Raw genomic sequence first — 26356 nt, 5'->3', positions numbered from 1 at the left:
GCGCGCCGCCGAGCTCTCGCGAGACTTGGTTTGAACGGGCGGCGGGCGGGCGGCGCCGAGGCCGGGCCGGGGCCGCCGCCGCGATGCCGCTGCAGCCGCGCCTGCTCCGCACCTACTCGCGCCGCGGCGGCCACCTCCGGCCCCTGCCGCCGCCCGACCGCTGGATTTCACCGCCTCAGGACCGCAAGCGGTTCTTCAGCTCCACCTCGGCCGGTTCCAGCATCACTTCGGCCGGTTCCAGCGCTTTCTCCGCCCATTCGGACGACCCCGATTTCTCACCGCCCGGTAAGCGCCGCCGGCAGCCGCCGGCCAAGCGCCCCGCCCGCCCCCGACGCGTGCGGGCCCGGCGCGGCGGCGGCGCGGGGAAGGAGCGGGAGAAGAAGGAGCAGGAGAAGAAGGAGCAGGAGAAGGAGGAGCAAGAGAAGGAGAATCGCCCGCCGGCCGCCGCCTCCCCCTCGGCCGCCCCGGCCCCGCGCGCCGCCGGCCGCCACCGCCAGGGGCCGCTGTACGCCGCGCGCCGCCCGCTGCTGTGCAGCACGCCGCAGTGCCCGCCCGCGCGCCCGCGGCCCCGCCGCCGCCGGGGCTCGGCGCCCGAGCTCTGCTCCCCCTGCCCGGCCTCGCCGCCACGGCTCTGCTCCCCCTGCCCGGCCTCGCCGCCCGAGCTCTGCTCCCCCTGCCCGTCCTCGCCGCCCGAGCTCTGCTCCCTGTCCCCGCTCCTCGGCTGCCCGCAGCTCTACACCCCGCCGCGCCCGGCCTCGTGGGGCAGCGCGCTGAGCTCGCCGGCCTCATCGCCGGAACACGCGGCCTGGCAGCCGCCCCTACCCACGGCTGAGGGCGCGGGGGCTGCTCGGTTGCGGCCCAACGGCTCGGGCAGGAGGAAGGAGCGGAGCCCGGCGTTGCTGAAGGCTGGCAGGGTTCTGAGGGCATCGGTGCGGGGAGGCCGCGGGGCACAGGCTGCGCTGTCCCCACACGCAGCCCCAGCGGCTCCTCGGGCAGCGCTGGCACCCGTTAATGGCGAAGCGCAGCCCTGTGTGAGGGAGCTGAGGAGAGATGCACCCAAAGCCAGCTTGTGTGGTCAGAGAGGCAAAACCAAGACCATGACGCTCACACCACAGGTGGTCTTGGATCCTCACGAAGTGTCAGTGTTGCTGTCACGGATGAAACTCAACAAGAAGGCAGAGCCTGAGCCTGTCTGCCAGCAGCCAGGATCTCCTCCACGCCTACAAAGACTCAACCATAACAGAACTAAAGTTGTTGCTGGAGAGGGAAGTACCTGTCGGAAAGCCTGTATCAGTGGCTTCAGTGCCAGCCGCTGGGGGAGGCAAATAAGGCTCCGGCCAATAAGGCACAAAAACAAGAGACAGCAGCAGCCTGCTAACTCCTTTGTCAAACCACAGAGGAGGCAAAAAGGAATGAAGAAAGGTATTCTAGAGCTGTCTGGAGGTGTAAGAGACAATGACTATTCACTCCTCAATAGCTTCTGTTCCTGGGGTAGAGTTCGAGCATCTTTGTCTTTCCATAAGAAGAAGAAAGTTACCGCAGAAGAGAGTTTCTGCAACAGCATCCTCTCTGTCCCTTCACTCAAAAGCCAGCTTTCAGGGCACCAAGGAACCCTATCTGCTGGTAAGGCTCAGGGTGACATTTGGTCTGCTTCCTCCCTGATCCTGCTGGCTCCCAGCCATAGCTCTTCTGTCCTGGAGCTAATGCTTACAGACGCGGAGAAGGTGTTTGGGGAATGCCAGCAGGAGGGACCTATCACTTTTGAGGAATGCATTCCTTTAGATAAGATGAAAGACTGCAAGAAAATTGGAGAAGGGGTGTTTGGAGAGGTCTTCCAAATTGACAGTGAGAGGGGACCTGTGGCCTTAAAAATAATTCCCATTGAGGGGACTGAGAGAGTGAATGGTGAGGCTCAAAAGAGCTTTGGAGAGATTCTGCCTGAGGTTATCATTTCAAAAGAGCTCAGTCTTTTGTCTGAGGAGTCTGTAAACAGGACTGTTGGGTTCATCAGCTTGTACTCTGTGCACTGTGTTCAAGGGGCCTATCCTAAGTACCTCCTGGAAGCCTGGGACAAATACCACAAAGACACGGGATCAGAAAACGATCGGCCAGACCTTTTTGGGGACAAGCAGCTCTTCATGGTTCTGGAGTTTGAGTTTGGAGGCAAGGACTTGGAGAATATGAGAAAGAGGCTCGCCTCAGTGGCATCAGCAAAAAGCATTTTGCACCAGGTCACTGCCTCCCTGGCTGTGGCAGAAGAGGAATTGAACTTTGAGCACAGAGACCTGCACTGGGGGAACGTGCTGGTAAAGGAAACAAATGTCAAGGAGCTTAATTATGTGTTGAATGGGGTAACATACACTATCCCCACAGCAGGAATACATGTCAACATCATAGATTACACCTTGTCTCGGCTGGAGAAGGATGGGTTAACTGTATTTTGTGACCTTTCCACTGATGAAGAGCTGTTTCAAGGCACAGGGGACTACCAGTTCGATATCTACAGGGAAATGAAAGCAGAGAACTCCAATAGCTGGACTGACTATCACCCACACAGCAACGTCCTCTGGCTGCACTACTTATCAAAGAAACTTTTGAAAGACATGGTCTACATGAAAAAGGAATCAACTGCTGCCATGAAGAAGATAAAGCAGCAGCTCCTCAAGTTCCACAGAGAAGTACTGGCCTTTGAGTCTGCCAGTGACACTTTACAAAACAGCAGCCTCTTCCAGTGAGCAAGAGGCTGCAACGATTCCAAGGGCTCACCAATCCTGCCTTTCTCTTTTGCTGGTTTTCTGGATGATCTTGTGAAATGCTGACACAGGGAAGTGTTATGATGGGTCACCCCTGTGTATAATACCTTAACAAAAATGTCTAAAAAAACCCAAACCCTCAAAAAGTTCCTCTCTGTAGTGTCTTCATCTGTTCTGCTTTTGAAGGGAGAAGGGAGAGAACAGTTGGCCTTTGAGAAGGAAGATTTCTTCATGCTCAATGTTTTAAAGTTACACAGAAGCTTTCTTACTTTTTTCAGTCTTGGACTATTAAAAGTTCTTTCCTTAATATGTTGTCTTTCTTCCAAATTATTTTTTAAAGAATAAACACCCCCCTCCTTCTGGATAGTGAGGACAAAGGCAAATATTGTTAGTCCAGGTGAGGACAGAGGGGAAAACTCACCCTTCAGTTTGGCAAAATTTGGACCTGTCACGACGCTGCAAAACGCAACGTTTCTGTAGTGTGGGTTTTAAAACCACTCTGGCCTGCAATGTTTTGTTCCCCTCTCTTAAGGGCCAATGAAGAGGTATTTGATTATAAAAAACAATGAGTACCTGTGTTCCTGATGCATTTTTGACTGTTATGATGTTGTGCCCACACACACTGACAGGAACCCAGATGTGTAACTCGATGGTAGCATTAAAGCGATTTTCTCCGTTTATCTACAGAAGAAAATGCACAAGGTCATCAGTGCTCTTCAGTCCTGAGTGCAGAGGGGTCACATCACCACATTTGAAGCTATACTTACATTAAATCTGAATTCTTTGTTTTCAAGAAGTCCCTCGCTAACATTCACGTACATTAAAGGAACTGGTCTAAAGAGAGTGGGAAATCAAGCTTCAGTGAAAAGGGAATTAAATGGTTATTAAGGAATAGTACATCCAATGAGTCAGATGCATTAAGTAATTAAGAGCTGCCATCATCAGATTTATTAGAACTGGGATGCTGTCTGCGCAGTCTGCCAATAGATGGGTGTATATATGCAGTCTGTCCACTAAATGCATCTTTGACCCTATCTTGAAGTCGAATTTTTACAAGCTAAGCAGTTATACACCTTAGGTACCCCCCATCTCTGATGCAGTTTTATTGTTCTCTCTTCCAGACCCTTTCTTTTGCTGTCTAGTACCACAGGAATTGATGTGACAGTCTGCAGTGCTTGAAATTATTAAGATGGAAATGGTATTGGAATCTTACCAGGCATCCTCTCAATCATTTCCCCCCTCTAATTGCCTGAAGTAATGCAATAGAATTGAATGTTCTTCAAACTTACTTGGTGAGGACTGCAGTCAGTGAGTATCTGACATCAAGGATGTGTTCTTTAGTCAGAATGGTGCTGTTCTCATTTATGCTTAAAAAAAAAACAATGGATGACACAACGTTATTTATGTGCCTGTCTTGGTGCTCTGTGATTTGAGAACTGCCAGTGTTGGCTGTACAAGAGGGATGGGAACAGGATGGCAGTAATTAGAGAGGTGCCAGCCCCCTCTGTGACATGGTAAGTGGTGTTGGAATAGCCCTGTAGCTGCAGATTTTGAAAGCTGCCATTCCCTTGAAATGCCTCCCCTGCAAACCAACAACTAACCTGTGAGTTTGTGGCACTGCTTTCTTAAAATGTAAAGCTTCTACCCCTCACAAACCCAGACATTCAATTCTGAGAGAAACCTTTGCCTTCAGCTGTGCTTGCAGGGAAGTGTAGCTGCCAGACTTCTCGTTTCCTTTTTAGAGATGATCTCTAAGTGCTGTGAAGTTGTCTGTCCCCATACATTTGAATGGGAGGTGACAAGAAAGGAGCCTGAATGGTAACTTGCCCCTTATCAAGAAAAATGCCCTGAACATATGTTTTCATCCCAATCAGCTAGAGTGAAAGCTTTACTTGGATTATTTTAGTCATCTGTTCTCTCTGCTAAGGAAGGAGGATGCCAAACCCAGTTTGCCATTTCAGAAAAACAGAAGCATGTACTGCACTTTAATTAGGACCTCAAAGGGTGCCCCATCTTCTGCTGAAATAATGAAGTGTGAGCAGAGCTAAAATTATCATGAGGGAAGGAAAGATTTGTCACAGGGATCCAACTGCTTTAGAAGGCTGAACAAGTATAGTTTGTGTAACCAGTGGCTGAAACAGTATGGACATCAAGTAGGAATTCTGCTGTTTCCTCTCTAGTTCAGTGTATTTTGTGGTGAAAGGATCAATACTCACTTAGTGATATTAAGGGTGATTGCAGCCTTGTTTTGGAACATGCGTTCATCTAATTGCCAAATCACTGAAAATGTTGCCTGTTTTGAGGGAAGAGGAAGCAAATACTCTTTAACTCACCAGGATACTGTTAAAATGTGATGTCTGACATGTTTTCTGCTTGTTGCTCCCTTCTGGACAAATTAGGCATTAAGGCAAGTACAGGAGTATGAAAATTCTCCCTTGCCTTGAGAAAAGGCACAGCAGCCATAAGCTAAATTAGAGAGAAGAGCTGCTCTGACCTAATGGTAGAAGATACAAGAGCAGCTACTCAAAGTACCATTTAGAGGTAGTGAAAAGGGAAAATAATGATCTCTACTTACAGTTGTCTTTTTGAACACTGGATGCCCAATTCTACAGTTACAGGATAAGACTACAGAAGTTAATGGTACTGGTTGGCCACAGTGAACAGCAGGAGAGGATGGCTGCCAACAGAAGAGGAATGCTCTTAATGTTGTGTAAAAACAGACCATGAAATTCATCTCAGTGTGTGCCTGCTCCCATAAAAGAAATTAGGTACAAATAGCCCAATAAAAGATTGGAAGTCTTAAATCAGATAAATCCAGTATTCAGTCTCTAGTTTTAACAACTGAAATGTTCCTTCCCTGGACCTTATTTCAATATTTAGTTAGGTAGTAAATTAACAGGAGCCTGCCCTGGCTTTTCTCCTGGCAGTCTGCTGCTAGCTGCATTGTTCTACAAACTTACCTCAACAGTCACCATCTTAAAGTGGAGGTTTTTAGGATAGTTCACAACCATAGTTGTCATGTATGAGTCATCTCCACTGTTTGTCAGTGAAACATTCATGGTCACTTCTGTAGTCTGGCCCACCACTAATTCCTTTCTAGAAGCAGATAGAAAAAGAGATGAGTGACACATCATTTCTAGGGGTTGTCATTGGATAAGAGGCCCAAAGTGTTCTGGTAATTACAGTCTGGAAAATGCTTTCACACACAGGATAATGCAACAGCCCAATTAATTATTCAATAGTCAGGGTGGGTAGGAAATATGCTTCCTTAATATCAAAAGCAGTCATCTCCAAACTGTATGTAACACTTGATCATTTCTGTTTTATTTCAAGATAGGCTTTAAACACTGTTGTGCTTGATGAGCTTTTCAGTGAATCCCCAGGGTAAATCCACAATGAAGCGATGCCTACTGCTTTGGCTAGAGCTATGTACACTGAGCAGCTCTGCTGGAGTGCTATCCTGTGCATCTGCCTAAAACAAAAGCACATCTTGACAATTAAATGCCAGAATTGTGACTGTAGGATGATGGTAGTTGTTTAAACCTCAGTCTTTCAGATTTCCCAGCAGCGCCCATGGAGGCAGAGCAGTGCATGAATGAGTGTTACAGACAGGGTGAATTGGATGGGAGGTAAGGTAAACAAAGGGACAGCAAATCTCTGAGAATTTCAAGAAAAGGTCTTATACAGCAAGGTGACATTTCAATATAAAAGCTACATGTAAAATCTGGATCATACAGCTACTGTGACTCACTGAATCTGACTTGTCAAAGTTAAGTGAGCGGTACAGACGGTCTTGTCGTTGCAGTCCCTCTTGTAAGGCAACTGAAAGCAAACAGATCAGGTCAGATTTTCATAGTCTGAATTTTTCTAAGGTAGCAAACTCAGAGTGTCTTTATGTACACACACACATTGTCTGAAAAACACAATTCCCATGAGCTCAGTTGAGGAGAAGTTGGATCTAGAGACAAAACTGATGTGTCCTAAATCGATGGTGTTTTGCAATTCAGCTCCCAGCAGAAGGTCTATTAGCAATGACATGAAAAGTCTTCACTGGGGACAAGACCTTGTTAAAGAAATGCCAGTTGTTTACCCCTAGATTGCCATAGGGCCATCATATTAATTTGTTTTCCAGAGATTATAGGGGTTTTTTTTCCTTGAGTAAGTATGTTCACATCCTGTGCCACCTTATAGAACACTATTTTGTACAGAGGGGGTGACTTCCTTTAGCAACAGTTTTATTCACAATAAAAGTCTACTGTTTGTGGCTGATGTTTCTGGAGAAGTTCAATGATATTTAATAACCAGATGTTGGGTGCATAAACACCAAGCAATGCTGACCAGCACTCAAGGATCTCATAAATTATTCTTAGGAAACAAATGTACCATCAACATCATAATCATAAGAGTACTCTGACTATAGTAATTAGTGTTCATTATTGCCCTAACTTCTCTGCCCTGGGCTTTATGGACAACTAATTAAATATTGAATGGTGGTAAAGACTTCTATTAAGTAGCAAAAAGCTGCTTCTTCACAGAGCTTTGTAGATTTTTTCCCAGAAGCTGTGCTTTGGATTTCAGACTAACTACAAGTCAGCTGGGTTAGTTTGTAGGAATCCTGCTACTCATCTGCAAGAGAGGAGACAGAATAGCAAACTTAATCTTGTTAGAAGTTTGCAGCCTCCTGAATATTGATTTAAAACAGACAACTAAACCAAAACAGGTCTACATGATCAGAAGTCATAACAATTATATTTCATCACAAAATTGTACAGTTGTCAGCACCAAATACAGCATTCAGGTAAGAATGTGAGTTCCAATGGAGAGCTCAGTGTCTGAGAAGTACTTCACAACACACACAAACCATCTGCCTCCTTCACAGGTAGCATCTAAACTTATTTTATACAGAGGCACAGGAGAAATGTCATGGTTAAAAGTAAAGCAGTGTGTAGCAGATCTGAGGTTGGACCTTAGAGGTGAGATTCTCTTGACAAGATATGAGAATCTGCTGGGAGAAAATTTGTGCCTAAAGTCCACCTAGATTACAGTATGGGCAACTAGAAAAGGAGCAGAAGGAAGAAGACAGCGTGCAAAGGCTCAGAAAACACTTTCAAAGCCCAAAATAATAGTAAAAGCTTTGCATCCTGGGAAAAGAGAAAGCTCCTTGCCAGTGTTGTGTTTTGTTACCTGAAAATGCGTTTCTGATGGCTGGTATCTGTCCAGCACAGGAACAGCAAACTCCAGGTTATCCTTTTTGTTGTAGAGTTTGTGTTTGACTCTCAGGAAAACACTGGAAAAACAGTCAAAGTCACAGGGCTACAAGAAAGGAAGAACAAGGAGTTGAGAAAATATCTGGGCATTAAAGTGCAAAAGCTTTCAGACAACATCTGTGTTGCAGCTTCTATAACCTGGCACATTTAGGGACCTTCTGGCTCAGATGTTTTCTCTGGGCCACTGTTTAATAGCCATCAATGGACCATAAGCTTGTCAGGTTTTTGGGGTGATTGTTTTGTGCATGACTCCCATGACATGCCCTGAATAATGTGTTTGGGGATTCACTTCTGCATGGTGAAAAACTGCTTCCTTCTGTTTGCTTTAATCCCATAGAGCTTCCTGCCTCTCCCACAGTTCCAGGATTAGAAATACTTTACACACACCCAAATGGTTGAAGGCAAACCAAAATGGTCCATGGCATCTCCTGCCTCAGCTGTAAAACATGCTCAACCACACTGAGAACTCTCCACCCCACTGTCGTACTTTTACGTTTCAAGGACTCATCATCATGCAGATTGTGTCACAAAATCCCATCCTCTCAACCCTGCTTTCTGTAGTAAAACCTGACCAACGTCACCTACCAGAGTGTGAAGCTGCAGCTCAGAGCACATGTGCTTGCTGACCATCAGCTTTCCACTTGTAGTGCTGTTCTGATCTTCGAACTGTACTCTCTCCTTTGCCATTTTCACATCTAAGTCCACCGTGTAGAGAATGTACAACTGTGAAAACACTGCGAGGTGTTCAGCATCCTTTGTTGGATGCACCAGAAACTGTCCCCAGTGCCAAGTCTCCGAGGACTGGCTGGGACTGGAGATTTCAATCTGATCACAGTTCCCATTTCTTACCTTGTTGAGACACTGGTAAGGCTGAGATTGTGTCAAAACACAGTTTTGCTGTAACCACGCTGCTATTTTGGAGAACTGGGATTCTCTCAGGGTTGAATCTCATGCTGCTAAGAAAGTGGGCAACTGGTCTCGAGCTAGTCAGTGAAGAAGAGATAAGGAATAGAGTGAAATATAACTCTTTGAACTGAAACATGACAGGAATCATGTTTTAGGAAAGCCTGGCAGCAGGAATAAGAACTGCTCAGTGTTTCTGTGGCATTTCACCTGGACCAGGCTGGCCTAGTTACAGACATTCCACTTGCTGCTGGGAACATTCAGAACACACCAAATCCCAAGAGTCTGAAGGAACAGACAGCCAAAATACACCACTATGGCTAGTTTCAGAATTAAACACGGGGTTTATCTTTCCATTAGATAAACACATTATCTGGCAGCTCAGATTCTCCATCTACAATTTGTTTTCATATACAAAATGCACGAACACAATCCAATCTGTCTGCCATGTCTTGGCTGTTGGGAACTGCACAGGTCACTCAGCTACCAGATGGCTGATTGAAAATGAGGCACAGTATGTAAGGAGGTTGCCTTAGTCCTAGATCTGTGTTAATCAGTTGATCTATGTTCACTATTTCCTGTTTATTCAAAGCTTTGGACATACAAAGGCCAAAAGCCTTGGCAACTTGAACTAAAGGCTTTACATTTTACATCATTTCTAGCACTAGGAAAGGTTCTTTTTTCATGTCCCTCTTATGAATTAAAAATAGAATGATTACCCAGAGCTATTACACAGATGCTTTATCTGTCTTTGAAGCATTTCCCCAGCACACTAAAAAATATCACTTATTACCTACCGGAGCACAACCACGTTCTTCAGGGATCCCACTGTGATATCTTGGAGACCATCATTAGTGAAGTCAAAGCCACCATCAATGGATTGTCCAAAATACTGCAGTCCTGAAGAAATTTCAGAGGCTTTTACTCTCTAAAAGAGGGAGGGAAACATCAACAAATATAAGCCAGGATCTTTCTCCTGTCCTTAGGAAAACAGACTTCAGGAGGCTGATGGGAGGATGGTTTTGGAACGCTCCTGAGATACAAAATACTGACTCAGCTTGCTGTAATGGCCAGGCAGGCTTGCAAAGGCCACACAGTTCTACAGGCAGCAGCTAAATCCAGCTCCTTTGGCTAAACAGACAGGTGAATGATCACATTTGAGGTGAATAATTACAGTTAAGGAGCGGCTCAGCTGCAGAAACCCATGGAATTGCATATGCACAAGCTTTTCCCTCTCAAGGTGCACTAGAGCCAGTTCCCAACAAGACACTTACTTGAGAAAAAGAGCTCTTGATGTTGTCTTTATCACCATTAAAGATGTAAATGCTGCCAAAAGAGGAACTGTTTGAAAGCTGATCTTCAAGGGGGGCTCCAACTGCAATATCCTCATATCCATCCCCATTGATGTCTCCAATGGTAGCCACAGTAAACCCAAACCTTGCAAAAGGAGAGGTCACCTGCACATTTAAGTGTCCTTGCAAGGTGAATAAACCAGTCTGAAAAACACACAAGAGGCAAATCCATTTATTGCAGATGGAGCATGAGTAGCACTTGGAAAGAGAAAAGTCTTATTGCACACTTGTAAGGCTTAAAAAGTGAACAATAAAGCTCTGAGCAATGCGATACAAAGTTCAAGATGCCAGCTGGCTCTCAGCTCAAAAGCTTCATCCTTCTGCATGGAGAGCACACACATTTTGGCACGGAAGCAGTGTGTCTACAGCCCTATGCAAGCAGACACGGTGAAGCACTGTCTATTCTGAAATGAACAGGAGATTGAGCCGAGCCCCAGCTGCTTTCACAGCAGAAACCATCCCGTCTGCTCCGCCCTAGCTCACAAAGAAGCCACGAGAGGGGGCACGATGTTTGATTTGCAGCAGATGCCCAGACTGGTTTTCTGCTCTGAACGCATTTCAGCAGCCACCAAAGAGGCTTTTCTCCTGCTCTCATTCAAAATGACACAATGAACGTATCTCCTGTATATCGTGTAATGGATCCTGCCCACAAGACGTTTTGTTTTCAACAAGTCCCAGGAAGCAGGTTCAGCAGCTACCCATGCACACTTTTATTGCAAAGAGTACTGCTTGGCAGAGCAAGGTCTGCAGCAGCAAGTTGCCTCCGTGCAGGGGAAAGGCAGGGCTGAGTCCCACAGTGCTGAGAGCACACCTCAGCTACAGAACAGCTCCATTCCTTTAGTTATTTCTCTTTTATATTCTGATGACTAAGAAAGGACTGCTGGCTTCAGCCTGCAGTCCTCTACCATACAGGGAGAGCATATCCAGTGAGAGCACAGAGGAGGAATGCTTTATTTGTCACTGCTTAGGCACGTTGGAAAATCCCCAACATGGAGTGTTTACGCTGCCAGTGTTTTTACCTCTGTCTCCAGGCGATAGACGTAAACCCTTCCTTCTTCCCCTCGGACGTGGTAAAACGGAGCTCCAACAAGGAGAAGATCTGTCATCCCATCATGGTTCACATCAAGTGGGCAGAGCTCAGATCCAAAATAAGATCCAACCTGTACTCCAGAAGAAGACAAGCAGCCCTTTTCCCTGGAATTCTCTATATATAGCTCTGTAGAATTGGTGTCCTTTGCAGCAGTAAGGCAATTTTTAGAACAAAACATCACTTATCTACTTATATGTGGATCATTGCCTGTTATTTATTTTATTACAGCCATCCTCAGGGACAGATCCTGTAACCAGTTTAGCAGTAACTAAGTCATTATTCAACAGTTTGACAGAGGAAAAAGAGTACCACTGCTGCTGACCTCTCTCCCCATGAGCCATGAGAACACAACAGAAATACACAACACTCCACTTAGCTACATTTTTTTCTCAGCCTTTTTCCAACTTTCAGCATTGTTTCTGATGTTCCCAAAGCAAAAAAACTTATCTAGGTAGATCAGATGCTTGTGTAAATGTGTCTGGAGGAGAAAATGCAGTTGCTGCTTGAGCAAACGTGATGTGCAGGTCGCACCTGAGCCCTCTTCCCTCACCTGGCAGCCCCTGGGTGAGGGAAGCACAGTACCTGTTCTCCTTGCAGGGTTTGCTTTAAGTGGCCATCCTGAAACACCAACACCTTCCCTCTCATGCTGTGTCGTGGAGCTCCAGCCACATACAAGGGTCCATACTCTGTGTGTGCCACTGCCACGCTGTACCCTGGTGCATTCACAAGGGAAGCAGAAGGAGGATACATTAGCAGTGTCACACCTGATATCTGAAGGAAAAAGCCCACAGAGTCTGGTCTGAGACCTAGACCTACATATTCAGTGAGGCCCAGGAGTTTGCACCACCTCTAGTTGATGTGGCTCATGGTTTTGATCACAGACCATCTCATAAGAGCACTGATTAGGACAGAGCAGGTAACTTTTATAAGAGCCAACAAACCCAAGGTTTCCTTCTCTGAGCAGTTTGGAGAGTAACTGAATCAATTGCTGCTTTGAAAAAAAACACATGCTTGAACTCTGGGTGACTTTTCTGAGCATTTGTCACAGTTTCTGAGTGATTATCCAGCACACATGCCTGTTTTGTTTTAACTATTATATCTGCAGGCTGGAGGGTTTATCATACTTCACAGAGGTGAAGAAAACACTACACTGTGTATCAAAAGCAAAAAGAGATCTGTTATGATGCTTCTGTAACGTGGACATATGGGAAGAAGGATTATCCTGACACCAACAGTCCACAGCACCTCATATTACCTGGCAAGGCTTTATGGCCAAGGCTACAGTCAGAAGATACAGAGCTCATGAGGTGCTACAAAGCACGGGGTGAATAAGCAGAGCTTTATTTGTAACCAAGCCAAGAGCAATACTGATTCACAAGCTATTTCTTCTGCAGACACAATGAGTGAAGTATTTATCCTTATCAGCTCTCAACAATCACCCTTCATTACAAATTGTCTTGCAGAGAGAATCCAAATGGCATATGCTAACAGAATGCCACAAGGCATCATGACTCATAGGAGAAAACAAGTTGTATCTTCCCCCAAATAAGAAAGCAAGGAGTGTTTTCATCAGAATCTATCCCCCTGCTAGAGAAACTATTCCCAATCCAGTAAGATGCTGCAGGAGGCGGCTTTCTTCAGGTAGATGCTGTCAGCATCATCACACAGCACTAAACACATACAAACTAAGCAAAACCACACCAGATGGACATTTGATCTCAGAGGAAGGTAAGCTGATTACCTAGGTAACTGTATTTAGCTTTTTTGGCTTCTTCTTTAGATTCATTCAGGAAAACAGCAGTGCTGGTTGCCAGATCATACAGCAGAATGCCACCAGACCAGTCGAAGGCGCCCACCGCACCAAACACCAAGACTTGCTGCAGAAGTAACATACTGCAAATTAGAGGAGATGGACACAGGGCAATTGCCTCTAATACTCTGTAAAACACTTTAGGAAGGAGCAATATTTTCTGGCTTACAACTCCTATACCACTGAGCAGGGTTAAAGGCAGAGCCCTCACCTTATCCAAGATCTGCACGTTGAAACCAGCTTGTGCAAGCTCAAATTCCAGAGCATCACCCTGGGTACCTGAGGGTGCAACAGAAACAGGGTAAGCTACTCTCTCCTCCTTTCTCAAAAGGTGCTAATGAAAGAGAAAGGTTGCTGTTTACCTTCTATACCAATAATACTCTGCTGCAGGGTTGAAAGCAGCCCATCTAGGGCTGAATAATTGGTCACCTGAAATACATTAGAGTCATCTGGACCAGATGCAATTAACCGCAATTCATTTAGGGCCTTTGGTTTTTTGAAGGCATCTCCCACCTGCAGAAGAGATGTAAATCAATCAAAAGAGACAGTCTTTAGAGTCTCCTTACCCTCACCTACTTCATTCAGCAGTTTATGCTAAAATCCTCAGCTTCAGCCACTATGTATAAACTCAGAGTAGCAATGGTTTGGGACAGTGAGTTGGACAGTGACAGTGTCAGCATCTAGAGCTGAAATCTGTACAAAGCCTCTTCATGTAACAGGCTGCTGCTGCATTCAGTGTCTCTACCTTTGTTATACCAAACAAGTAACTTTGGAAATCAACAAGACAGGAGATATCATAAAATTGAACATTTTCCTGTCCTGAAAGAATGAAGAGAGAGAGCAGAAAGATTACCTGAGGAGACACAGTGCATGTGTGAAACCAAACTCCAGCCTCCAGGACAAAGCCTTGTTGACCAACACACACAGGCTACTTTGCTGGCCAAGTTAAGGATATATCAGAAGTTTTGTTCTGGAAATAACCTTAAAAGCCTAAGCATATAATTCATCTCAATGGCAGCTTTAAATCCTGGCCTAGTTCTGGGTCAGGGTCAAAAGCAAGCAGTGAGCCACAGCCCCTCATTCTGCTGCTTTGTCCTTGGCTGGGTTGGTCAGAAAATGTTTTCCTTTTTATTTATCACATTGGCAATTCCCAGAATAACCAGGGTAAGGAAACACAAATCACACCCTGTGGAGCTAGGCCTGACTGAGGTTTTTTGCCACATTCAGTCATTCTAGGAAGGTTTTTCTTCACTCTGTGCAATGAGGAATGAGATGGTCTGAGGCACTGAAAGCATGGTTCTGGTCTGAAAAGGCTGAGAGTAAGCAGATACAGGGTGCTGAATGTAGCAGGTGTAGGAAGGAACAAATAGGGACATATAAATGACACAACATAGATTACAGGATCAGTTCTTACTGCATTTTTTCCTTTCACTTCTTTATTTTATACATGCCTCTTCCCTAATTTAGTGCAACCACACATGGATCCGTTTCTCCTTTTCTCTGCCTCCAAGGAAGGGAAGGAAGGTAAGACCCAAGTAGATTCCCAACTCACCCCGATGGCATAGCGCTTGATTCCTGCCATTTGGGGTGAATTTATCACTGTTGTCAAGTTCATTTCATCCAGGAGTATTTCCCCATCTGTAAGCACAACCATGACCTTGGCTGCATCCCTGCGGGACCCGTGACTTTCAGTGAAGATGGAATCCCTGGTTAAACATCAAAATAAAGAGCTTGGGAGGAAAGTTGAAGCTTCTTTCCTTGGGATAAAAGGAAAACTCTTGTTGAATTATTGCAGTGAACAGCAAGAGGCATGGGAATTTATTTCATGTTTACACAGCTTAAAAGCAGCAGGTGCTGCCTCCCTTCTGTTGCTTCCTGAGTGCCCTCACACCAAGAATTAGGCACCAACCACTGGCTACAATAACCCTCTAAAACATGGCAGGGGAGCTGCTCCCTGCCCCTCAGCCACTGCCAGATAAATGGCTGCTTTCAGGAGCTCAGTGGCCATACAAGTTCCTCTCCCTTACTCACGAAATGCCTCAGAAATTCATCCCTTTCACTTCCCTTGCTCTTTTCTGTGTAACTCACAGGACATGCTGCATGGCAGATGCTGTCTTTGTCACGTTGCACACCTGCACAATATCAAGGACTTTCTGGAGGGTGGCACGAGGATCCAAGTTTTCTCTCAGGTCAAACTCGGTTCTGATTTCAAACCCATACTGCACCACTGCAAAATCACACTGCAAAGAAGGAGCAGAAAAGCACCTGCTTGTGACAACTGTTGATTCAGAGAAAGAGAGTTTTCTGTAACAACCAGCCCAAAAATCCCAACAGAAACATCAGCCAGATCATGCAGAAAGGGAGGGGTTTTCAGGAGAAAATGGCTTTTAAATATGCCCAGTGCAGACAGAGACATTTGTATCACAGGAACATGAAAGCACTGTCACTACACACAGCAAAAAATGTTTTGGGGAACACTGATTTGTTTTTAAGGCCTTGCATTTCCCTGCAGTGTTTGACCCATGTGCAGGCTGCAGAGAGAAGTGTCTGTGATGTTATTGAATTGTCCCTTTGCTGCTCTCTGCTGCACATTTTCTTTCCTTGGAGTGCTCCTATTCCACAATGACCTTATTACCAAAGGCTGCCTGGGAAATGGAGCTGTTTCTTCATTTTGTATTTGCACAACACAAAACATCATGTTTCTTCCTTCCACTATGGAAAGAACAAGTTAATATATGCCTGGAGCATCGGAGAGGCAGAGGCTTTCCTAAAGTGGGTGTGTGGGTCACAACTGAGCAGCAGAGTGTCCTCGTGCAGAATCCCTGAGTGGAGCTGCTGAGGCACGTGGCTGAAGAGACAGGTTAATTGGAGCTTCTCTCATTACAAGAGAGGAATAGAGACAGGAGAGCAGGAGAAAGTCATAAAGCAGAGGTGGTGTTTTCTGGGCTCCAAGCATGGCAGTGAAGCAGAGCTGGGTATTTCTGAGCATACAAATCAGACTTTTTATACCTACAGTGTTCTTGGGGCCAAGGCTGGGAGTGTGCTGCTGGGATGTAAGCAACATTATGCTGGGAATACATTGAGGTTGTGGAAGTGCTTTTCCATCTTGATGGAAACAAACTGCTTAATCCCACATTCTAGTGAAGAGGCAGCTTAAAGAGCACAGCACACTCTTTAGTCTGCTAAAGAAAGTAAGAGAGTACCTCAAAGCACTTCTTATACAGCGTTTTCATCATCTTGTGGATGAATGCTTTTGCCCTTTCAAAATCTTCTGGTGTAATGCTCCCTGATCCATCCAGGATAAAAGCAATCTCTGTTCCAGAAGCTGCCCAGGATATGGAAAGTAAAGGAATGAGGGGAAGGCAATTGTCAGTCTTGGGCAGGACCAAGTTCTTTATCCAGTGTTACCAAGCAATGTGCAAGTAATCTCACTCAAATTAACAACCTAACTGCACCAAGACTGCTCAGCTGCCATTTCAGCACGAGCTCCAGCTCAGGTCTGGAGAACTGCAACTCCCCAGACTCTGTCCATGGCATGATTCTGTTAAAAGCTACTTCCCCACGTACGCAGGTCATCTTCCTCCTCCTCCTCTTTGTCCTCCTCCATCCAGGGAGGGAACTTGCTGTCACCACTGTCAGTGTCTCCGTGCTCTGGTTCTTCAGTTGGAATATTTTCAGCTGAAACAAGACAAGAGTTTGAGCAGAGGACAGGGCAGTGGGAGAGAAAGCAAAAAGTGAGCTAAACCCTCTCATTATTGTCCATGGAGTGTTCCTGAGCCTGGCTGCTTGACAGCTGAACTCTTCCTCATCCCTGCTGTCAATGTTGCTTTCAAATGCAAGACTACAGATGCTATGGAAATACCTGTGAGCTGTGAAAGTTGTTGGGATCATGACTGCATCTTAAAACTACAGCCAGTGCCCAACAGAAATAAACTGCCCTGAGCACACCCAGAAGTGTGAGTAGCAGAAGGTGTGTGTTGTAAAGCACCTATTTCCACGCTGATGTTATGGCTGCAAATACGACCTCTTGTCCTCATTGTTGGCTGCCTGAGGAGCAGATATCACTTTTGTTGTTGCTGGGCAAGTGACTATGAGAACAGGCAAGATCTGGAGGTTTGTTTCCATTTCTTGAGCAATGAAACCACCATCAGAGACTCCCTCTGTAAGTTACAAAGACAGATGTATCAAGAGTGGGATTTCTCTACCTGGATCACTCAGAGTCTCTCTCTCCAACTCCAGAAGGAAACTGTCAAAATCTTCATATGTGGACAGCACCAACCAGTCACCTCCAACTTTTTGCAGCTCTTCTGGGACCCACTTGTTGCTTATGAACTCTCCAATCTTGGGAGAAAACCACCAGACAGGGAGATGGACACATTTCTTACACAGACCAAAAAACAACAATGCCCAAATTGCCTTTAAAAGCTTGGAAAGAGAGAGGGGTTTCCTGAGAGCTTGGTAAAGCAACCCTGATTCCATACAAAGCTCTCATTTGCAAAGAAAAAACCCACATATTACTTTATCATCTTTGTTTCTAGGCTATATTCCTTAAGCTCCTTCACAGTAAGCTCTCTGGCATCAAGAAGATGGAGGCCTGTGTGAATTAAAGGAGCCAGGGCACCTCAGATTGGACATCCTGCAAGTCTAATGCATTGCTACCTTTCTGTCACCCTCTGCTACAGTCTCAGAGCAGACACATGGGATGCACAGAAACAGCACTCCCCTACATATGTACTTTGATGCAAAAGGGTATGGCTTTGCCAGTGCTTCACACTCACCCCAGGAGCATAGAGTTTGACCAGAGCCATTTCCAGGGAGTTCATCACATTTCTCAGCCTATGGTTTTCCACAAATACTTGCCCAGATGCCATGACAATGATAATCCTCTCAACATTCTGGCTGGAGCTGTGGCTTTCAAAGACTTTATCCCTGTAGAAACAGAAGCCTGGAAGTATTTCATGGGACAAGCCATGGCTGCAGAGCTAGGAACGGCAGTGTTGGTGGCAGGGTGCTCTCAGCCCACATAGGGATGTGCAAGGCGAACATGCACAAGGATTTGTGCTTTCTGGGGATATTGGCTGTCCAAAACTGGTAGCTCTCACTTCATGAGCACTTTCACAAGGAGCACATGGGGCATGTTTATGTTTACAGTGCAGGTCAGTACAGCTCCAGTCATGCTACTGAGAAGAGAATGGAGGCAATAGGAAAAGCAGACTCCCAGAGATGCAGCAGAGCAGTGAGAAAGATGGGAAAGATCTACAAATGAATATATGCTTAAAGCAAGACCCAAGTGACAGAATTTTCATTCTGAAGCCCCAGTGTCAGCCAGGAATTGCCTCTTGGCAATTTTTCCTTGTAGACCTGATGGCTCCTCAGCCAGATCCGTCCACAGGCCTCAGCTGGCAGAGCCTGTCACTGCGAGAAGCAATGGAAAAGTGAAGGCTTTGAGAGCATGAGGTAAAGAAGAGAGGAGGGGAGATGTGAGAGGCTGGGCTGATGCACATGGAACACAAGGGATGAGGTGAGTGTTCCTGGGCTCCTTGAGACAGGTGAACTCACAACACATGCTGCAGTGTGGCTGCCACGTCAGTCCGGGAGCTCTGCTGCTTGATGTTTCGGACTTTGAAGAAGGCACTTAGTCTGTTGCAGCTTTCTTGCAGGCTCAGTTCAGTTTGGATCTGAGCTCCATGCTGCACCACAGCAAACCTGACCTGGGGAAAGCAGATGGCAAAGCCAGAGCTGGTTGGACAAGACCTAAGGCAGGATCCCTACATCGCTCAGTGTTGAGTTTAGTCCCAAACTTTGCAGCACTAACACAGAAGGCACACACTGCCAGTAACAAATATATCTGTTGTCTTTATCTTTCTGTCTCCATCACGCATTTGCATTCTGGTAATCCCTTTTGGATCAGCTCCAGGAACTGACTTCATCTTCTTTGGCTCAAGACAATGATTTCTCTGTCTGAAGTTCCTGTATTTATCTATCTAGCCAGACCTTGTGTGACCACATGGCTCAGCCTCACTTTGTCCCCAGATTTGTTTAAGTAACTGAAAGTAATGGTCTATAAGCCCCATTCCTTATTTTTGTGTGTACTGTTTCAAGCTGCCCTGAGAGATTTGTCTGGTAAAACACCTAAGCACGCTTCTCATGCAAAAACCCACTCCTAGCTCTTCCACTTCCCTCTTCAGCTTCTCCTCCACCTTGCCTCACTACATGTTGACTCTTGCATGAGAGTGCAGAGAACCATTACCATTGTCACTGTGCAGTTTGAAAAACAATAATCAGGAGACTTTCCATCAAGCTCTGATCCACCCTGCCCATCAGATGATGAGACTGAGGAGGTTCACACACCTTTGAGCATTTCTGCCACATTGACTTCATCAGATTGAGGACAGAGGTCTTGGCGTTTTGGAAATCACGGGGCTCGGTGTTCTCTGATCCACTCAGAATGACAGCAATCTCTGCTCCCACCTCTGTCAATGCAGTTAAATACCAAAGGACATTTGAAGGACACCTAAGCAGCCTAACACTTAGCAAGGGTTCAGGAACATTGACATATTATTAACCAGCCAAAAAGTTGACTGCAGCACCATGCAGCCGTTCCAAAGGCAGGTCTGGCTGGTGACGTGTGTACACTGCAGTGACAGGCTTCATTAGAAAGACTCAATTAATGATGACTGTAGCAATGACTGAAATTTACCATTACAAATAACCTCCAAAACCTCAATGTCTTCGCTCCCACCAGCTTCTTCAAGCCCAGCAGGCACAGAAGCAAGCAATGCTGGCTCCTACCCAGTCATACCTTTGCAGCTGTGGTTGTTTCCTGTGCTGCCGAAGAGCTCACCACAAGCACTGCTGCTGCCAGCAGTCTCCTCGTTGCTGGGTTTCCTCTGAATGCCATTTAGTTTGGTCTCAACTGAAGCATTTAAAAAGCAAGGAAAAAAAATCCACTCTTAGCTCTTGGCAAATACTCAGGATCTAACTCAGTGCTGACTTAAACTCAGGATCTCTCCACCCGAGTTGCTGCATTTGAGGACTAGACTGTCAGCAGCAGTTAGAGAACTGAAGGTGTAACAAGAGCATCTAAGTGTCTGATTTAAACTTGTGAGCTTCTTTGCAGTGCCAGCAAGAAGCAGAGCAAGGCTGGACAATCAGCTCTCTTCTCCCTTGATGGAACACCCAATACCCCAGTTAAGTTGTGGGAAAGAGACTGAAGTTTGTGGATGCTTGTCACATCCCTCCACTAAAAGTGTCAATGCTTCTCCAAATTCTAGCTTAAAAGGTGGATCTTTTGGATGTGTGAGACACCCCAGCAGGAGATCTCTGCTGCTGTGTGTTAATCTTCGAGGCTGAACCTTGTAACCCTGTTGAGTTCACTACAATACATGGTAAAATCCATCTCTAGGTCTCTCCCTGTAGACAATAGACCTTTGCTGGTTAGGAACTCTGCTGTTAGAGCAGAGCCTTGTGCTGTTGTGTCTGGCCCTCTCTGAAGGGACAGCCCTGGCTGTGCTCCTGTACCCATGTTGGTGAGGTTGAGGAAAGCCGCGCTGTGCAGGTCGCTGGTGAGCAGGGTGCAGACTCCGCTCATGTCCTCGGTCGTGGTGAAGGCTCGGCGGTGCTTCTTCTGCAGGCAGGCCTGTGGGACAGCCACGGGCAGAGGAGGACTGAAGATGCCATCTGGCAAACATTCAGCATCCCCTGCAGAGCATCAAAAGTCTAAAGAGACTGAAAAAGCCCCTTCCCTGATGGGAGCCCTCCCACACCAGGTCGCTCAGGGCTGCAGCTCTGAGCTGAGGCAGAGTGGGGGCTCACCAGGCTGAGGTGTTACCCTCCAAACCAGTGGCTGTCCTAAGCCTCCTCTGCCAATCCTCCCTTTTCCTAGGAGTGAGGATGGCTGCAGTGAAGTCCAAGGTCTACTGCAGTCCTCAGCTGATGAGAAGGGCCCTTCTCAGTTCTCCCTCCTGGCAATGCACCAGCTGGCTTTGCAAGCAGCCAGCAGCCAGCCAGGAGCTTGCAGCCTGTGTCCTTCTGTCAAAGCTGCTCATCTGCATTTCCCAGCAGTTTTGGAAAATACAGTTGTTCCCAGCCATGGATATTTTCAGTCTCTTACCAGGATCCAATCTGAATTCCTGTCAATAGCTATGCCACCATCCTGGACATTTTTGGAGCCTTTAATCTTTCCTGAAATGGGATGAATCAGACAGACAGAATGAATGAAAAAGGAGAATAGAACTGAAATGGATATGGTACCTGTCAGCCTTGGGCACACAGAGCAAATGCAGAGAAAGGCTACAGCTACTGAGGTCAACTATATCTGCTCTCCTAGAAAGAGGGCTCAGGGTTAATATTATCAGCAACTGTAGCAGTAATGGATGTTGGAAACAAAAGAGTTTGCCTTGTATTCCAACAGGGTTTAGGTGAAGCCTTAAGCTGTGGCAGAGGAGGTCTTGCAGCGTGTCCACCTCTCCCAGAAACACTCAGCCTCTGCATCTCCTCCTGCCTGTGGCAGAGCAAGTCTTGGGAAGGGGAACTGTACCTCTCAGAGGTATCTCCTGGCACTGGATCTCCTCCTGCAAAACAGTGCACTTCCTCAGCCTGCCCAGGCCTCTGTCTACTGAGGAAGTTGCCAAAATCCTGTGGAATAGAATAAAAAAGGTAGAAAAGAGGGAAGGTGGCACAGCCAGGCAGAGTCCTTTGACAGTGCAAAACGATCATCTGCGTGCCAGCATGGCCACCCATTATCCTGACAGCATCTCCTAACTAACTGGGCAGCAGTGTGGTTTTGAGCTGAATCAGCCACTAAGAGGAAAACAATTTTCTCCTACAAATCATCATCCTTCCTGTTGTCTGAACTATGAATTCAGGGGAGCTCTCCCAGATCAGGGGAGAGGTCTGGAAGTCGCTTGCCCCTAAGAGAGTGGGAATAAAGGGAGGCTGGAGGTGCAGTGAGGGAGTCCAGCCATGGTGCTGGGGAGTGGCAGCACTGCTGTGTGCAATGGAGACTGTTCTGTGAGCCACAGCTTCTGCTCAGGGGCTATAAAAGTTTCCCAGAAACTTAAAACGTGCTGTCTACTACACAGCCTGAGCCATCTGCTCAGCCTGATATAGGTTATCCCCATAGCAACCACTTGTGGTTGGTTTCTGCTCACTAGCCTAACCATCCACTTCTCTTCCCCTGCAGACCCAACAGTCAACATACAGCAGCTTCCAACTCTTTATGGTCTTCAGACCAAGTTCACAATGTAACTCTTGCCAGCTGGTGGGTGCTGTGGCTCCTGCAGCCCCAGAAATGATGCAGGATGGCAGGAGGTACTGCAAAAACCCACCTGCCTGTTTCTGCTGTTTGGTTAAACCAGCAGACATTCCCTCTGTGCAGGGCCATGGCTGAGCATTAGTCAGGGGAGAAGCACGGTGAAGGCTCCCAGGCCAGCAGTGCTCACCTCACACTGAAGCTCTAACACTGCCAGTCAGCCTCTGAAACTAAGGAACAGTTCTGTTCTAAATGTCTGTGCTAATAACTGTGGAAAGGGAGAAGCTTCCTTCTGTTCCTTACATAGCTGTGTTCCCATCCGAGTGCTGAAGAACCGTGGGCCACAACAAAGAGGCCGTGTGTGGGGTCATCCACGTCTTGCCAGTGTCAACATTAAAGCTCCTTGAGGGCTTGACCACTGAAAACAAACAAACACATGAGTGCAGACTGTGATCTGTGAGTTAGAGTCAACAGGCTCTTGAGCCAGCTATCCCTGAACCCTGCCCACCACGGCAGCAGAGGCACTTGGTGAGGAGACACCAAGCTACAGACAGAGATTCCACAGACTGAGATGAACAAAGGATGTTCTTGCCCAGACCAGTGAAAAAGAAAGTAACACAAGTCCTGTTATTCTGTTATCAAAGTTCATCTTGGATATCACAAAACATTCCTATTACTTGAAACTCTAGGCAGGAGAGGAAACAAAACTCCAGAGCTTGTGCAAGTGATGTGCCCCTCATGTCAGTGGATTCACTTCTGGTAAAGCTGGTATTCAACAGACCAGGGCACTGAGACCCCTTAGATTAGAGAACAAGCAGTTTAGGTAGCAGCAGGGCTTGTTCTCCACAAGAGTAGCATTGCTGTGAACCTGGTAAGAAAAGGAGGACATAGATTCTGTGGGATGTCAGCAAAAAGCTCAAAGCTTGGCAGCAAGGGAACAAGCTGGGGCCAAATGGGATGGGTTTGCTGCTGCTGATGCAGGTCTGCTAAAAGTCCAAAACCTTCTCAAAATGGGTGTAAAGCTGCCACCAAAAACCCTCAGCAGCTTCTACCCATTATTCACAGAACTGTGACTGCATCAGCATCCTAAAGGCAGCTCTTTTCTACCCATGAATTCACTTCCTTCTTGCAAGGCAGCCCACAAGAAAAGGGGCTGACAGTGGTGTTTGAGCTGTAAGACTCTGTGGCAAACCAGCCTTTATTTCTGTTCACACCTCAGATCTTGATTTCTGTAAGTGTGTTAACACTTGAGTAAATGCACAGCCTGGGAAGAGAAATACACTTGAATCTGACAGACTGAAAATGTCACAAAGCAGGATGCATGAAAGAGAAGCTACTGTGCTAAATGCTGTACATGTGGCTGATCCTGTTCCAGCTGAGCTCTGCTGTATCACCACACCTCTGCCAATCACACAAGTTTGAAAACTTAACACTGCTCTCAGTGTTATTCTCAGGAATAAGCCCAAGTGATGCTGATCACAAACTCTGTCCCTGCTTGAAGCTAGAATAAAAGTACAACATCTGAATTTTACAGATTCCTCCAGCCTAAAATCCTTGCCCTGAATGCCCAGCCTGCACCTCTGCCAGCCTCAGGCTGAGCCTGCATTTAAACATGCAGCCTAGTGACTTTAATAAGTCACAGCAGACATCCCTTTCAAAGTGTGAACAGACCATCCTGAACTACTGCCCTGCTTTGCCAATCCCACTTCATCAGTTAAAACACCCAAATTAACTCTGAGATGCTCCCAGGCATCTGGGTGTGTTTGTACTCTAAGAGTATCGGCCTAACGAGACCATGCACTTGAAAAGGCTCCCAGCAAACAGCTTTAAAACTAAACCAGAACTCCAGAGATGCTAGAACAAGCTCCTTGGAAAGTTCATTCCTCTTTGAAGCAAGAGATAATTCTCAATCAGGCAACAAAATGAAGAAAACCCCAAGTGCCAGGGGCTGACGTCACTCCTGTGCTTGTGTGGCATTCAGCCTGGGAACCAGAGGCTCCCCAAGCCTGGGCCAGCCCACAGAGCTGAGCTATTTGAACCCAACTCCCTGCTCCCAGGGACGACTCAGGGAGTTTTAGCACTTTGGTAACTGAAGTTAAACTGAGAAAAAGTGTGTGTTGCTAATTATAACCAACTATACAGACAAATTCTCTGTAGAGGTTAGATCAGTATAGATCTGTTAGATTCATCCTTAGAATGTCACTGAGACCTGCCAGGTCAGACAACTGCATTTTTCTGTGCTGCCACTTTCATCAGTAAAAGCCACAAATACACACACACACCCCAAGGCTGCTGGAGAAGAGTGGTAGCAAAGATCTACAGAAACACCCAAGGACAGCAGCCTCCCCCAACGATTCCACCTTCGTTTTGCATGAGCCAAACGCAGAAACACCAAGATGTGAAGGAAACACCAGTAGCTTTTGTGTGCATATCTGTTAAGGATTGCTGTGTTTGCAAAGGTAGAAGTTACCTAATGTAGCAGCAAACAGGAGAACAAAGATATTAGCAGCAGTAGTGCATCATCACACAGGGGGTACAAGTCCAGCCCAAATAAGGAAAAGAGTAAAACATAAAACCTTGATGTTAAATCTAAAATGTCAGCAAAGCAACCTACAGAGAGCTCTGATGGGCATCTCATTCAAAGAATACAACCAATAACTGTGTTATTTTCCCAAACACATTGGAAGTGAAAAGCTTGTCAGGAAATTTGTGAGGCTGATGAGTGCATGAGGTGAATACTTAAAGGATACTCTTTCCACACAGACACAGCAGGTACCCACAGCATCGAGCCTTTCCATAAGGGAACCAGACAAACAGCAACTCTGTCATATGAAACCAAACCAGCATTTCTTTGTGAAGGGGTTGGAAGAGAGGCTAGTAACATCCCCAGTGCAGCTGCCCATGGCATTAGCTCATGGAGTGGCAGTGTAGGGCTGTTACTTTTCCTGGGAGAGGGAGTTGAGGATGAATTTAGGGCAGAGTTGTCCCCAGGAGGCTGTGGGACACGATGACGTGTGTCATTGGGACACTGACTCAGGAAACATTCCTTCTAATTTGTATCTGTGCATTACTTCACACAAACTTCCTCCCAAATAAAGGTCTTCTGAATGTTAATAAATCCTACATCTCGTCATGGAGATCAACAAGGCAAAAGCTGGTGGGTATTATATCTCTGACAGCACAGGCTGCTTAAGCCAGGAGTTACCTAAATGATGCTAGAAAGGGAATACAAATAAAATTCACCCACATTCCATGCTGTCCTACTTAACTACAAGCAAACAAACAAACATAAAAGACCAAATGTAGCTTGTTAGCTTTGTGTTAGAGACTCCAATTTCACCCAACAGTCTTTTTCCCTCACACTAAGGACGAACTGTAAAACTTTCTCCACCCAAAGGTACGGATTTCTCTGAAACAGGAGAAAAACACAGCACAAACTAAGGACTTCTCATACAAGTCCAAACATCCTGAACTTTCTACATCAGAATCATTTATTGGCTCACATTAAGGGACCAATCTGAGACTCCACAACTTACTTTGTTTCCAGACTAAGACTTTCATTTTCTAATATGTGCAAAATAAGTATAGAAATACGACTCACTCATTAGGAAGAGCAGATACAGGAGCAATCTCATCGTTCCCAGCTTTAAGGTGAAGGAAGGAGGAGGAGTGGAGACACTAGGCAAAAGCTGCTCTCTTCCTCTGATGGTTCTTCAGATCTGCATGTCTCATGGTGCTTTCTGAGACAAAATGACTATTGTGGATTTCCTAGCTGAGGTTACGGCGTACGCCGGTGACTTGTAATGAAGCTGCAGATGCAAAGACCTATTACAAGGTAAACCCATGTTACTGAAACGTGACCCTGAGCTGTGTCTCCATTTCTGCCCATCAACACCTTTACTGTACCTAAAACAGCAGGGTCTGTCTG

General features: G+C 46.2%; 3 protein-coding genes across 3 annotated transcripts; 1 reads left to right on the top strand and 2 right to left on the bottom strand.

Moving 5' to 3' along the window:
- Positions 1-74: 74 nt before the first annotated feature.
- Positions 75-3006, top strand: HASPIN (histone H3 associated protein kinase). The gene has a single exon (XM_010201014.2). The coding sequence runs from the start codon at positions 84-86 to the stop codon at positions 2733-2735; it is 2652 nt and encodes an 883-aa protein (XP_010199316.2). The 5' UTR covers positions 75-83; the 3' UTR covers positions 2736-3006.
- Positions 2842-8972, bottom strand: LOC133627400 (integrin alpha-E-like). The gene is made up of 11 exons (XM_062012660.1): positions 8870-8972; positions 8606-8754; positions 7938-8066; positions 6505-6575; positions 5714-5849; positions 5329-5430; positions 4970-5046; positions 4043-4120; positions 3521-3587; positions 3327-3434; positions 2842-2847 (listed from the first exon to the last, which is right to left on the bottom strand). The coding sequence occupies exons 1-11, from the start codon at positions 8970-8972 to the stop codon at positions 2842-2844; spliced, it is 1026 nt and encodes a 341-aa protein (XP_061868644.1).
- Positions 8973-9716: 744 nt separating this feature from the next.
- Positions 9717-26069, bottom strand: LOC104556958 (integrin alpha-E). The gene is made up of 21 exons (XM_062012659.1): positions 26030-26069; positions 22732-22846; positions 21715-21812; positions 21289-21359; positions 20697-20814; positions 19978-20091; positions 19527-19648; positions 18735-18886; positions 17954-18104; positions 17381-17516; positions 16743-16853; positions 16379-16500; positions 15264-15415; positions 14707-14881; positions 13538-13661; positions 13387-13454; positions 13107-13242; positions 11948-12078; positions 11295-11435; positions 10198-10419; positions 9717-9851 (listed from the first exon to the last, which is right to left on the bottom strand). Exons 1-21 carry the CDS (start codon positions 26061-26063, stop codon positions 9717-9719), a joined length of 2628 nt encoding a protein of 875 aa, XP_061868643.1. The 5' UTR covers positions 26064-26069.
- Positions 26070-26356: the final 287 nt, after the last annotated feature.

Source organism: Colius striatus, chromosome 20 (genome assembly GCF_028858725.1).
Source record: "Colius striatus isolate bColStr4 chromosome 20, bColStr4.1.hap1, whole genome shotgun sequence".
Lineage (NCBI taxonomy): Eukaryota > Metazoa > Chordata > Aves > Coliiformes > Coliidae > Colius > Colius striatus.
Note: the sequence above shows the minus strand (reverse complement) of the source record. Positions and strands in the feature narration are given on the sequence as shown.

What these genes read in the sequence shown, in the direction of transcription:
- HASPIN (XM_010201014.2), top strand. Translation starts at nt 84, where the DNA reads ATGCCGCTGCAGCCGCGCCTGCTCCGCACCTACTCGCGCCGCGGCGGC.
- LOC133627400 (XM_062012660.1), bottom strand. Translation starts at nt 8,972, where the DNA reads ATGAGATTCAACCCTGAGAGAATCCCAGTTCTCCAAAATAGCAGCGTG. An exon ending in CAGTGTTCAAAAAGACAACT is followed by an intron (nt 5,047 to 5,328) that starts GTAAGTAGAGAT and finishes CCCTCAAAACAG; the next exon opens with GCAACATTTTCAGTGATTTG. An exon ending in ACAAAGAATTCAGATTTAAT is followed by an intron (nt 3,435 to 3,520) that starts GTAAGTATAGCT and finishes TTTCTTCTGTAG; the next exon opens with ATAAACGGAGAAAATCGCTT.
- LOC104556958 (XM_062012659.1), bottom strand. Translation starts at nt 26,063, where the DNA reads ATGAGATTGCTCCTGTATCTGCTCTTCCTAATGA. An exon ending in CCAGGAGATACCTCTGAGAG is followed by an intron (nt 21,360 to 21,714) that starts GTACAGTTCCCC and finishes ATCCCATTTCAG; the next exon opens with GAAAGATTAAAGGCTCCAAA. An exon ending in ACGTGCAGATCTTGGATAAG is followed by an intron (nt 13,243 to 13,386) that starts GTGAGGGCTCTG and finishes TTACTTCTGCAG; the next exon opens with CAAGTCTTGGTGTTTGGTGC.